The sequence below is a fragment of the Nematolebias whitei genome, chromosome 15 (assembly GCF_014905685.2).
Source record: "Nematolebias whitei isolate Nwh7 chromosome 15, NemWhi1, whole genome shotgun sequence".
In the NCBI taxonomy this organism is placed as follows: Eukaryota; Metazoa; Chordata; class Actinopteri; order Cyprinodontiformes; family Rivulidae; genus Nematolebias; species Nematolebias whitei.
Window position 1 is genome coordinate 19,096,054 of NC_056512.1, and position 13,024 is coordinate 19,109,077.

Sequence of the window (13,024 nt, forward strand, 5' to 3'; positions counted from 1 at the left end):
ACTCCCTTGTGAGGAAAAAAACCTTTAGCAGAACAAGACTCAGAACAAGCAGCCATCTGCTTTGACCTGCTTTATGTCTGTGTGTTTAAAAGAGAAATTAACTGACATATCGTCTAAACATTACCATCACATTACATTCTGATTATTTTCCTTAAATGCATTGCTGCATAACATTTACCAGGATCAATGTGTGTTGTTTACTTTAACAACAACAGATATTTTTAAATGAAGTTGAAGTAAAAATGAAAACGTTCCCAACTCTGACCATGGTGCGCTTCTCACTCCGGCCGGCAGGTGGCGCGCCTCGTCGAGCGGCGCCCGTGAGAAGCAACAACCAAAAAAAACCAAAACCGCTCGGTTCCTTTTAATCTGCGGCTCTAACCGGAAGCGCTTAGTTGGTGTGCGAGTTGAACGTTACCTGAATAAGAAAGGTAAGAACTGAGAACCTTTTACTTAACAAGTGTGTGTGACATTTAGGAGTGTGTTGTCGGAGTGTTTGTTCAGGAGAACAGTGTGTACGAATGGAGGCAGCTTCGGGTACAATGAGGAGGACGAAGGGCAAAGTCATACGTAACGTGGATTAATGGAGGCATGAAGCCTGGAGGCTGTAGAGTACAGGACAAGTCACTGTGAATGAAAAGGTTATGATGAGGAAAATGTTAGGAAAACCTGTGAAGTTGTGTTATGTAAGCCGAACAACGTGGCTGTACCAGGACTGAACCTCCTGCCAATCATCTTAACACTGTTTAAAACCATATGGTTTAAAACAAACAGTAAAAAATAAGCTTTTATATTTCTTAACTTCATAAACAAACCAATCAGGTAACACAGATCCTCATGTTTTGATATATAAATACATTTTTTTTACATTATTAATACATAATATTTTAATATTTGTAATATTTAAATAATTTTTCACAGTTTAAGCTGGGTTGGGTTTTTTTGTGTGTGTGATGTAAACAAGTTTAACTTCCCAAATAATAATTCTGGCAATATCCGTCAACAGTAAACAACTCTGGTATCTCTGAGCTGCTCAAACATTATTGTAGTCGACCCACCCTAATTAAAATGTCATATATTTGCAGGCCTTTATGTTTTTGAGTTTGCAAAACTTTATAGCTGGAATGAAAATACAAAGCGTCAGATTTATTACAGAACTTATTGTCATAATGATTTGTCAGTGAAAAAGTGAACAAAAGCATCCCAAAGTTTTTCTGCATCTAAAAGTAAAAATCTGAGGCATTCAGTTTGTTTGTCTGAATTTGGGGTTGTTTTGAGATAATCTGGATTACAGTATTCCCACATAATTTGATTCCCATGTATGAAAACAGTTGGCCTACAGCAAACGGCTACAACCTTTATGTTATTTCAGCTGTCTGTAATAAAGTTCGTATGGAGCCGCAAACATCTACGTACTTGGCTTTTAGAAAACATACTTGCTGAGTTCTTGTGTATGTTTTATAAAATAAAAAATAAAACATACTGTTTATGTTGTTAAAACTTTTATATATATATGCTGTGTTAACAAGAAAAGGCTAAATTTCTACACAATGAATTGACACGATTCATGCAAAATAATTTTATACTTTCCATATTTGTGCAAAATTAATCTGACACCTACAGATAAATGAAGCATCGGGTCGCAGCCTAAATTCTTTAAAAAATATAACCACAACCTTTTTGTACTTAAATGGCTAACATGTTTATGAAGCGCCACTGTTTTCACCTAAATTCTTTATACCCAACAGAGCTGTATTTCGTTTTAATTCTGCTGAATATGTTGCGATTTCAGGTGGATTTGGAGAATTGCATGATTGTATGTGAAAATGGAGAACAGGCTAAGAAACTATCACTGCGACATTAAAACTGATCACTGAGTTTTAAACGTTTTAGTGAAAACTTGTCATTTTTAGCTTATTTTGTTACTCAAATTTCTGTTTTAAATAAAACAAGTTCACAAAGGCAGCTTATTCAGTTCAATTCAGTTTATTTCTATAACGTCAAGTCACAACACAAGTTGGTGCAGGGCACTGAACAGAAACGTTCACATATTGTAAATGCCACTTAGTAAAGTTATCTAAAGGAAGGAAGCAGCAGATTGCACTGAGTCTTCATTTCATCTCAGTCTCCCATCCTGAGCGAGCACCAAGGTAACAGTGGAAAGAAAAACTCCCTCATGAGGAAGAAACCTCCAGCAGAACCAGGCTCAGGACAAGCGGCCATGTGCTTGGACTGGCTGAGTTTGAGAGGAGCAGACACAGAATGGCAGGTCCAGGATGGAGGCGAGCAGGTCCCTCTCTAGGAGGAAAGATAAAAAGAAACCACATGTTAAGATAGAATCAATTACAAATATAATTTATTCATTTGTAACTATTCATTTGATGAAATTAGGTCAATTTGTCCTCCAGTAGTCTAAGCCTATAGCAGCTGGGTTTCCTGAGCTACTCTAAGGGATAACTCGGGAAACCCAAGCCAACCCGAACTATAGGATTTATCAAAAAGAAAACTCTTCATCCCAGTCTTAAACTGGACAATGTGTCAGCTTCATGGACAGAAACTGGAAGTTGGTTCCACAAGAGAGGAGCCTGATAACTGAAAGATCTTCCTCCCATTCTGCTTTTGGAAACTCTAGGAACCACAAGTAAACCTGCAGTCTGAGAGTCTTATTAGACAATTTTATGCACAGATTGCAAAAAGGTAGGACACTTGTACGGGTATTGTTTCCTTTTGTAAATTTATGAATATAAATGACTCAGATTAATGTTATTTGTAGTCAAAGTTACAAGGAGTCACTTCAGAGGGTTCAAAGAGCCACATGTGGCTCCAGAGCCACATGTGGCTCCAGAGCCACATGTGGCTAAAGACCCACAGCCTAACTAACAAAAAAGACACATCTCGTCAAGTTTTGTCACGTGCAAAGATTATATGGCACTTTTTTTTTTCAAGATGTTTCTATTTTTTAAGGGTTACTGAGCATTTGTAGTTTTCTATGTGCTTTGGAGCTTGAACAACAGGAAAAGACCAATAGTTAATCCTAGCAATGTCTTTTAAAATCTATGATAAATCAATAATAAAAGTGACACACTTGCTGCACATTTCTTGTTAGAAACACTCTAAACGTTGCTGCTCTAAAATCATCCTGGGAGTAGAAGAAAAGCTCAGACTACAAATGAGAAGTGCTTTGTAGATTAAAAGCTGTACTTATTGTGTTTGAGAGAATATTTGACTTTAGCTTGGTCTGTGGAGCGTTGCAGAAACTTTTATGAGCAGAAAAAGACGCGTAGTAAAATGTACAGCTCAGTTTATTGAGCACAGGTGGGAACGAGATCTGTGCGTACTTAAACTTTTATACCAGTAGCTTGAGAAAAACTAAGTTTTAGTTTGAATAAAGTCACATTTAACAGACCGAAAGAAACTTGTGTTTGTTTTTAAAGTCAAAATAACAGATGGCTAATATAACTGAAAAAAACAAACATAATTGCATATAAATACATATACATGGTGCTGGTCCACTGTGTGTTCTGAAGTCCACAGTCAGAGCAGCATCTACCAGTACATTTAGAGACTCTGCTGACGAGCTTTATGGAGACACTGGTTCCATTTTCCAGCAGGACTGGACTCCTGCTCACACTGACAAAGATGCCAGAATCTGGCTGTGAAATATTCTGATTTACTGAGACACTGAGCTTCATATTCATCAAAATTACAAGAAAGAAAAGTTTGAAGTAGTACACTCTGTGTAATAAATATCTATGTAATATACGAGTTGCACTTTCTGAAATGACTGACAAGAAGAACTTTTTTTCTCGATATTCTAATTTTTTGAGATGTACCTTTTTATGTATGTATTAAAATAATAATATTGTACAGTTTGTAAAAGATTCAACTCATAAATTCATAACTGTAATATACCAGTAGACCACGCAACTAAAGATCTTAAATAAATAAATTATTTACTTTAATATTATGCACAGCCAACAAAAAAGAGAAACACAGAGAGGCTGCAGTGACCAAATACAATTTCTTCTTCATTGTAAACTTTATTAAAATCTGTGAAAAACAAAACACAGTGCTAATAAAAACCAGGATTTGTTATATTCAGATTAACAACTTCCCTGACATTCTCTGTTTTATAATAAATTCTGTTTAGTTCAGGTCTGCCTTTACGTTTCCATTTTCACTTTGTGCTAATCAAAGGAACGATATGAGCAACAGCTTGATTTTAACATGGGGACGCGACTTCAGTCTTCAAAACGTTGCTATGCAAACACTATTTTATAAACCTACATTGTCATTAGTATAGTTATCTATATAGTTTTCTGTTGCGCGAAAGTGCTACAGCTAGCCGCCAACGCTGTTCTTTGTGCCTGCAACCAGCCTCAGAATTTTAACTGATTCATTGTCTGACAAAGTAAACAGCAGAGTAAAGTCTATGAACCAGCGTTTACGTGAACAGTTATATCTTTGAGATGTTTTAGGACTGCAGCAATCCACCTTTGTTGTGTTCAAACTAGCCGTTAGCTCGTCAGTCCAGTCAAAACTAAACTTTTCTTCAAGCTGAGGTCATTTGAACGTCTATCCACAACAGGTCAGAAGTCTGAAATGTTCCGTTTTTTCGTTGTATGTGTAGAAAGGAGCATTTTATGTCCCTTCAGTCTCTTATTTCCCTTCTCTGTTGCAGACTGGAATCCCTAAAGATCAATAGTAACAACACAAACATGTTTTCTTTAGGAAAACATGCAAACATTTACTTTTTTTATTACCTGTAGGCGGAGAGATAATGTTTTTGCCTGTATGTGTTTGTCTGTACCGTTAGCAAAATACCTCATGAACCACTGGAGCGATTTAATGAAACTTCAAGGAAGTCATTACTGTACTGGACATGTATCTTTTACTTTTTACCTCATGGAGTCGACCCAGTTTAAGATGGCTGCTACAGCAAACTGACCTTAGAAAACACACAACTGGGTTAAACAACCATTGTTACAGATATTGAACTAAAATTAGGTGTAGAAGTAGCCGACAGTCACAACACACAATCCAAGCACCTACGTGCTATACAAGATATAATAATAGGACATGAGACTGAAAATTAATAATATTTTCAAGGTTTGAATAAAACAGCTATACTTGTTTTTTTAGCATAAAATTGATAATTTAATATTAAAACTCTGGTTGGAAAGGTGTATCTTAAAGTAATGCTAGACTTTTAATTATAGATTTAACCAGCGAGGTTGTGTTGTCCTTTTTGGGGTCACTAACAATGACTAAAACTTTAGGCGGTTATTAAACTCACAACCTTCAGTTTTCTACTGAATGACTGTTTGATCTGTCTCTTTAACTCTACATGTGTCACTCTTTTTTTTTTTCTTGTCCCCTGTCGTGGAACAAAAAGGAGAATTGGAAATACTCTGTCCATCTGTGCACGTTGTCAGCATGATGACTTGAAATATAAGTGAGATACAGCACCATTCTATGTCGCATAGGCTTCGCCCTTTAAGGCTGTCACCAGTGGGTTTAGCTAGAGGGGTAAACCTACTAGTGACAGTCTTAAAGGGCTGATACATATACCGCTACACCCCTAAAATAAATAAATAAAGATATATACACATACACACACACATATATATACTGTATATAAATAAACTGGCCACCCCTAAACTATGCTTGCTAGTTTTTATGTTGCGCAAAAGTAAAGTTTCTGCAAATGATTGGGTGGCCAAAGATTAATCTATGTTGGCTGAGGCCACCATTGGCTACCCCCGGCTTTGCCTGGTCGTGAAAATAACTGCTTCCTCTACTTGCCAGGATTCATCAGTCCAGTTTATTTCTATAGCGCCAAGTCACAACAGAAGTCGTCTCAGGGCACTGAACAGAAACATTCATATATAAAAATAATAATTTCACATTATTTATCTGAGGAGCAGACTGCTTCGAGTTTAACTCTGTCACAGAACTCTCATCTTGAGCATGAAGGCGACAGTGGAAAGGAAAAACTCCCTTATGATGAAGAAACTTATAGCAGAACCAGACTCAGGACAAGCGTCCGTCTGCTTCAACCAGCTGGGTTTGGTAGGAACAGATACACAATGGCAGGTCAAGAATCACATGTTAAGATAGAAATAGTATCAAATGAAAACTATTCAATTTTAACAATTCAATATAAGAAATTAGGTCAATTTGTCTTCTAGTAGTCTAAGCCTATGACAGCATAACAAGCCAACCCTAACTATAGGATTTATCAAAAAGGAAAGTCTTAATCCCAGTCTTAAACTGGACAATGTGTCAGACTTACGGACTGAAACTGGAAGTTGGTTCCACAAGAGAGGAGCCTGATAACTGAAAGATCTTGCTCCCGTTCTGATTTTGGAAAATCTAGGAACCACAAGTAAACCTGCAGTCTGAGAGTGAAGTGCTCTGTTAGGAAAATATGGAACAATAAGATCTGTAATATAAGATGGAGCTAGGTTGTTGAGATGTATCATTCTGCATCACCTCAGACAAGCAGGAAAAATACTACCTCTCTTCATGTACACAGAGCAACTCCTTCCCACTAGAACATCTTACACCGAAAACATTAAGGTTTACTTTCATTCCCTGTTCAGTTCAACTCTTGAAAACACTACGTCTGCCTGACAGAAGCTTTTTACACGGCAGTGAAGGCATCACACAGTTATCGCTCTGGTTCTCGTCTCTTATTTTCTGCTCTTTTGTGTATTTTGCACAGATGGCGCACAGGCTGCTGCTACGCAGAGTTTGGACACACTCTGTGAAAGATTTCTGCTGTCTCCCATCATGCACTGCTGCCACGACCACCTCCTCTTATTCTACGTCTCATCATTCTGTCCGAAGTCAGGCCTCCTTCCTCACCGCATCACGAACTCTGCCCCTTTATCACATCCCACGCCGGGAAGTCTCCTTTAACGTTCAGGACAACGACGACTTCACAGAGAGGGTCATAAACAGCGAGCTGCCCGTGTTGGTCGACTTCCACGCACAGTGAGTGACGTACAGTGACTGAGGTGTTACAACCACCACACTGCCTTCTTGAGTACTTCTCTGGCTGCTTCATAAGTGGACTGGAGGAACAAACTAACTCCGTATGTCACAAGAACATTGAATGTAGGTCAGAAAATCAAAAATCCATCTTTTGACCCTCAGGGGAACTTTGTGAGGTTAAAACGTGTCTTCACTTATTGCTGCTGGGAATAGAAGCTTTTCTAATTGAGCACAACCTCAAAGTGTGGCACGAGAAATGTTTTCAATTAAAAAAGCTCAAGGCTTAGACTGCCATTCTAACAGAGCTCAAATATAAAATACTCAAACTCAGTGCCCCCCCCCCCCCCCCCCCCCGCGCTCCTGTTGGGGTGCAGTTGCAGCTCAGGTGGGAGTGAAGATCTTTCTGATGGGTTTTTCTGCTAGGTGTTCCCAGCAAACCCTGACTACATGTCTGGGTCTACTGGGTCTATCTGGCATTCTGCCCTGCCATCTATCGTACTTGCTGCCATATAAGTCGCATCTATTACGCGTCACCGCTGACCACCCAGAAACGTGGGCCGGTGTAGTGCCAAAAATTGATTGGCTGCCAAATGGTGGCCGCGGGATTGGAGGATTTGAACAAAAATTTAACAAGATTAACACTTAAAAACAAATATTTTTTGCTCGACATTATAGTAAAGGTGTGTCTCTGTTGAATTTTTCCTTAATAAATGCACTTTAATGGTCAAATCAGCTGCATTTCACCTGGGCGGCACGGCGAAATGCAGCTGATATGACGTTTGCTCCAGGAGTACCAGAGCGAGATGACGGTGGCTTTATATGGCAAGCCAAGTGTCTCATTAACAGCCACTTTTACCTATTAATGAGACACTTGGCTTGCCATATTATTTGAGGGTCCTCTAGCATCTGAAAATGGTAGTGTTCAATATTTTTCATGTCAGAATGAATTAAATCGTCAGATCTCAGCCAAAAATTGGTTTATAAATATGGGAGGGAATGTATTAGGTTTTTTTTAAGGTTTTTTTATTAGTTGCTTCAGTGTATAAGAAGTCTGTTGGAGTCAGTCTCCAACAGACATTTACACCTCCCCACCATCAGACATTTACACCTCTAGATGCAGGAAGAGAGCCACCTGCATCATGAAGGACCCCACTCACCCAGCACACACTTTTTGCCCCGCTCCCCTCAGGAAGGAGGTTGTGGAGCATTAAGTGTAACCACTAGACTGAGGAACAGCTTCTACCCTGAGGCTGTTAGACTCATGAATCTCTAACCAGAATAATCACTGTGAAAAATCACATCATGTTGCTGCTGATCTGTTTCATGTTGCTGTGTTCATACATGCTCATCTACTCACACAGACTCGTCCGTGCTGCTGTTCAGCATATTGTTTTTATTGTTTTTATGTTATGAGTGCTTAGTGTATTTTTAGTTGATGTTTTTCTTAGTTCATATCTTAGATGTTATTACTGTTTTTCTTTTACATTTTTTGTGGGATGTAACTGAGACCCTGCGTACATAATTTTGCTCCACCACATGTGGTGTGTATGAAAATAAAGAATCTCTGAATCTCTGAAGTCGCAGGACCTGCAAATTTATGCAAAAGGTGCAACTTTTATGGTGAAAAATACGGTAATTCAACTCGGCACTGGGTGGTGATCCGGTGACAGCTTTGCTCCTTTCTTCATCGGAGTGTTGAAAACGTGCAGCTGCAGATCAGATTCACGACTACAATATCAGTCATTGATCAGTGGGTGTCCTGGTGTCATGTGCACTTATGGACACCCTTATTTTTAAACATGGTGTCTGTTTTGGTCAAACTGTGACCAGCACAGACGTTCAGTAACAGAACACCGCTCGGTTTCAGATCAGATATTGTTCCTTCCAAATCACTTCCCTGTCTCTAACCCACGTGGGCATTGAAGTCCCCGAGCAGTATAATGGCGTCCTCAGCTGGAGCACCCTCCAGCATCGTTTGGTGCATGAGCATGGGCACAAACAGCAGTCAGAGCCCGTACCCCCACCCGAAGGCTCAGGATAAGCTACCCTCTCTGTTGAAACTAGGCCCAGCCCGGCGCCTCTCACCTTGGGCAACTCCAGACAGGGAAAAGATTCAACCCCTCTCAAGATTTGTTACAGAACCGATGCTGCACGATGAGGTGAGCCTGACTTTATCTAGTCAGTAGCTCAACCTCGCACACAACTCAGACTACTTCCCCACCAGAAAGGTGACATGCCCCCAAGAGACATCTTCAGTAATCCAGGGTGGTACCAAGGCCCCCACCCTCAGCTGTGCCATGTACCAGACCCTTCTTGTAGGGTGGAGGCCCGATCACCAACCACTCACTGACGAGCCCCTCCCCCAGGCCTGGCTCCTGGGCGGGGCCCTGGTAACCCACGTCTGGGTGAGGGTCATTGACTTCCTTTCTGTCTTCTGTCCACACGAATATCACCAAACTTTTAAACAATGAGAAATAAACGGCACAGTTGTAAAGTTTTTATCAACAATGCTCGGCTCGATGGTTTAACTGTAGTGGAAGCATGTTTTACATTTAACGTGTTAAACTTCTTTATTAGAGCAAAACACTAATAACTTTTATTTTTCACTCCATCTCAAAGTTTGTGCTCGATAATCCAGGTAAAAAAAAAACAACAAAGTTCAGTCAGGTCCTCTGGACAGTTTCTTTTTTGGTTGAGATGTTTCGTCCTTCATCCAAAACACTTCATCAATCTGAGGAGCCACAAACAAACTCAGTCCCACAAGCAGCACATTCACATAGTGGGCCAACCAGTTTGCTGGTGATGATGGTTTCTGGGGCCCGCCCTCTCCCCCGTCGACTTCTCTGATCAACCATAGCCAAAGTGGTTCAAAACATCAAAGTTAATCTGTGCGTCCAGAGGACCTGACTGAACATTGTTGGGTTTTCCCCCTGGATTATTGAACATGAACTTTCATGTTTTGAACCACTTTGGCCATGGCTGCCTCAGAGGAGTCGACGGGGGAGAGGGCGGGCCCCAGAAACCATCTAATCACCAGCAGACTGGTTGGTCCACTATGTGAGTGCGCTGCTTGTAGGACTCCTCACACTGATGAAGTCCTTTGGATGAAGGATGAAATGTCTCAACAACAACAACAAAAAAAGAAACCATCCAGATGACATGATTGAACTTTGTTGGGTTTTCATTCTGTGGTTCTGTCTCTCCAAAGCGCTGACATTTTAAAACTCAGAACAGATGGAAGTTGCGTATATTTTACTGACGGTCAATCTTTTGCTGAACGAGCCCGCTCACGGTGGATTTGTTGTTGTTCTTTTTCTGTTGTTGCTGTTCTTAGGTGGTGTGGTCCCTGTAAGATCCTCGGGCCGAGGTTAGAGAAAGCCGTGGCGAAACAGAAGGGCCGCGTTGCCATGGCAAAAGTCGACATTGATGACCACACGGACTTGGCCATCGAGTACGGGGTGAGAACTGATGCATGCGGTTTTCTACATTGAAAACATTTTTTTTTTCTATTATTCTACGTCAGTGCTTCTCAATTATTTTCTGTTACGCCCCCCATTAGGAAGAAGTAAACATTTCGCGCCCCCCCAACTCTCCGCCGCGACTGTAACTAGTATCATTTGTCTAAAAAAATGTTATAAATACACCTCTGCATAACATTGTACCCTTATTAACATTAATTAAAGAAAGAAAGAACTATAGATCAACTTACAACAAAGATTACTAACATTGTTTTATAGTCTGTAACAGAAAAGGCTTAAAGTGCATCAATTTGCCTGAAATTAAAAAATATATATCCTTATTTAAACTGTTAACATTTTTGACCATTTGATACTGAACAATCAAACTACTCCCTGCCGCAAAATGTTCCCCGGGTCACATGCGGCCCCCCTGGCATTGCTCCGGCCCCCCCAGGGGGGCGCGCCCCACTATTTGAGAAGGACTGTTCTACGTGGATTCAGTACATCTTTGTTACTTTTCATGTTTTAGTGACTTGTTCTGTTTCCAGGTGTCTGCTGTCCCAACGGTCATTGCCATGCGGGGTGGTGATGTCATCGATCGGTTCGTGGGGATCAAAGATGACATTCAGCTGGACTCGTTTGTCAGCAAAGTCATTGGACAGTAAAGCACCTGTCCCCGCCCAGCTTTACACAACCATACGGTCCCGTTGTCTGGGGTTTTGGAGCACTGTGCCACAGTCCCAGCTCTTAATTGCCAACACTCATTTCTAGACTGTCAGTTGTTACTTTTCCTTTTTATTTTATTTTTCCCAGGTTTTTTTCTTTCTTTTGTCTGTTTATGGGTGTTTGCCTCTCTCAACCTTTTAGCTGAGGCTGTTATTTTGTCGCAGCAGCTGTTTTTCTTTAAAAATGCGACGGCTTCATGATTCAAGTCACGTGCTGCGACCATAAGTTCACTGTTTTCTGTGAAAGTTTGTAGAAAAGGAAAACGTTTTACAGCAGTTATTATGTTTAACACTATGGAAGGTCTTTAATAGTTTTAGAAAATATTTAAAAAATGATCATACTGAAAGCGATGTGACAATGTTAGCTGTAACTCCTATGTTTGTCCGTAAGGTGGCATCGTTTCCCCAACTCTGCAGCTCCGCGCTGGTCATTTTACGCCGTTATGCCTAATAATGTGAGGAGGACATGGACAGGTGTGTGCGAGTTCTTTTCTGGGTCCTAACTGTGAAGCCGAAGACAAATGGGAACTGCAAACACGTTAGTTTATTACTGAAATGTACCAGAATCGAGACCGAGTGAAGAAATAAAGGAGTCGTGATATTCTCTCAGTCTTTGTTTTGTCCGTGAGGTTTTTAAAGGTTTATAGGAGCTTTGATGTCACCAGCTGATTCGCTTTGTGATCCATTTTGCTTCTGTACGTTTTTCAGAATCTTTCTCATGCCACAGTTTTTTTTTGCTATTTCAACAAATCATAAATCAAAACATTCATCTCGTTCAGGAGAAGGGTGCTATGACTTTTTGTTTTGGTGCAACTTTAGCTTTTTGAAATATTTAGCCTTTTCTGTCATTTTTTTTTTCCTCATAGAAACTGAATTGAGCTCATTTTACAACCTTCAAATCTTTAGCTCTGTTTACAACCTGTTACTGCTCCTTTCACATTTTGTTCTTCAGCTTCTTTTTACAAATTCAAACTTTATTTCAGCTACTTTCAGCTTTTTTCAGCTGTGTTTTTCTCCTTTCAGGTTATTTCTGCTAACTACAACATTTTTGAGCTTCTAAATTAATTTGGCTAATTTCTGAAAGTTTAAACTTTCTACTATTTAGCTGTTTTTATATTAATTTTAACTTTTTCAGCTAACCACATTTTTTTCACTCAACTTTTCAACTTTTTTCAGCCTAATTCAGCAAAAATGTGCTCCCTCCACTTTCTTGTGGTAATTTAAGCTCAGGACCGGTAAGCTCAGGCCTTCTGGTAATTTAAGCTTTTTTTTTCTTCGTTGGAGCAGCTCTGTTACTTTCATTCTGAGATTTTGTTTTTGGAAACTTTAATTCCTCTTTTTCTGGATGTAAATCACATTTTTTGGATGATTGTTTCCTCTGGTATCAGATGCTGTGCAGCTGGAAGGACTTTTACTGAAACTTTTTTAGTTTTGGACATTTGTTATGATGCGTAACCATGGCAACAAGGCAGTTTTCTACAGCCCCACATCTCAAGTGAGTTGAAAGGATGTTCTGTGGATGCATTCTCATCTACCTGCCAGCTGTGCTTGAGTGCCTGACCACTGAGATCCTGGAACTAGAAGGAAACACGGCTCATGACAGCTGAAGGACAGGATCGTACCTCAGCACCTACAGTTGGCTGTCCGCAGTGATGGGGAGCTCGGCAGACTGCTGGGAGGAGTGGCCATCGCTCTGGGAGGAGTTCTGCCCGGCATTTAGGTGGTCCTACAGCCCGGGGGAACAGAGAGGCCAGCTGAGTCTGGGTGGACGGATCGGACGGCATCTGCAGCCAGTTTCTTAGGATCCACTGTGGGATGGACCTTTACAAGAGATCCTTCCTG

General features: G+C 40.4%; 1 protein-coding gene across 1 annotated transcript; it reads left to right on the forward strand.

The window, feature by feature from the left end:
* The first annotated feature begins 360 nt into the window (after positions 1 to 360).
* txn2 (thioredoxin 2) lies at positions 361 to 11,201 on the forward strand. Its single transcript, XM_037689439.1, has 4 exons — positions 361 to 431; positions 6,728 to 6,999; positions 10,334 to 10,457; positions 11,006 to 11,201. Exons 2-4 carry the CDS (start codon positions 6,728 to 6,730, stop codon positions 11,120 to 11,122), a joined length of 513 nt encoding a protein of 170 aa, XP_037545367.1. The 5' UTR covers positions 361 to 431; the 3' UTR covers positions 11,123 to 11,201.
* Positions 11,202 to 13,024: the final 1,823 nt, after the last annotated feature.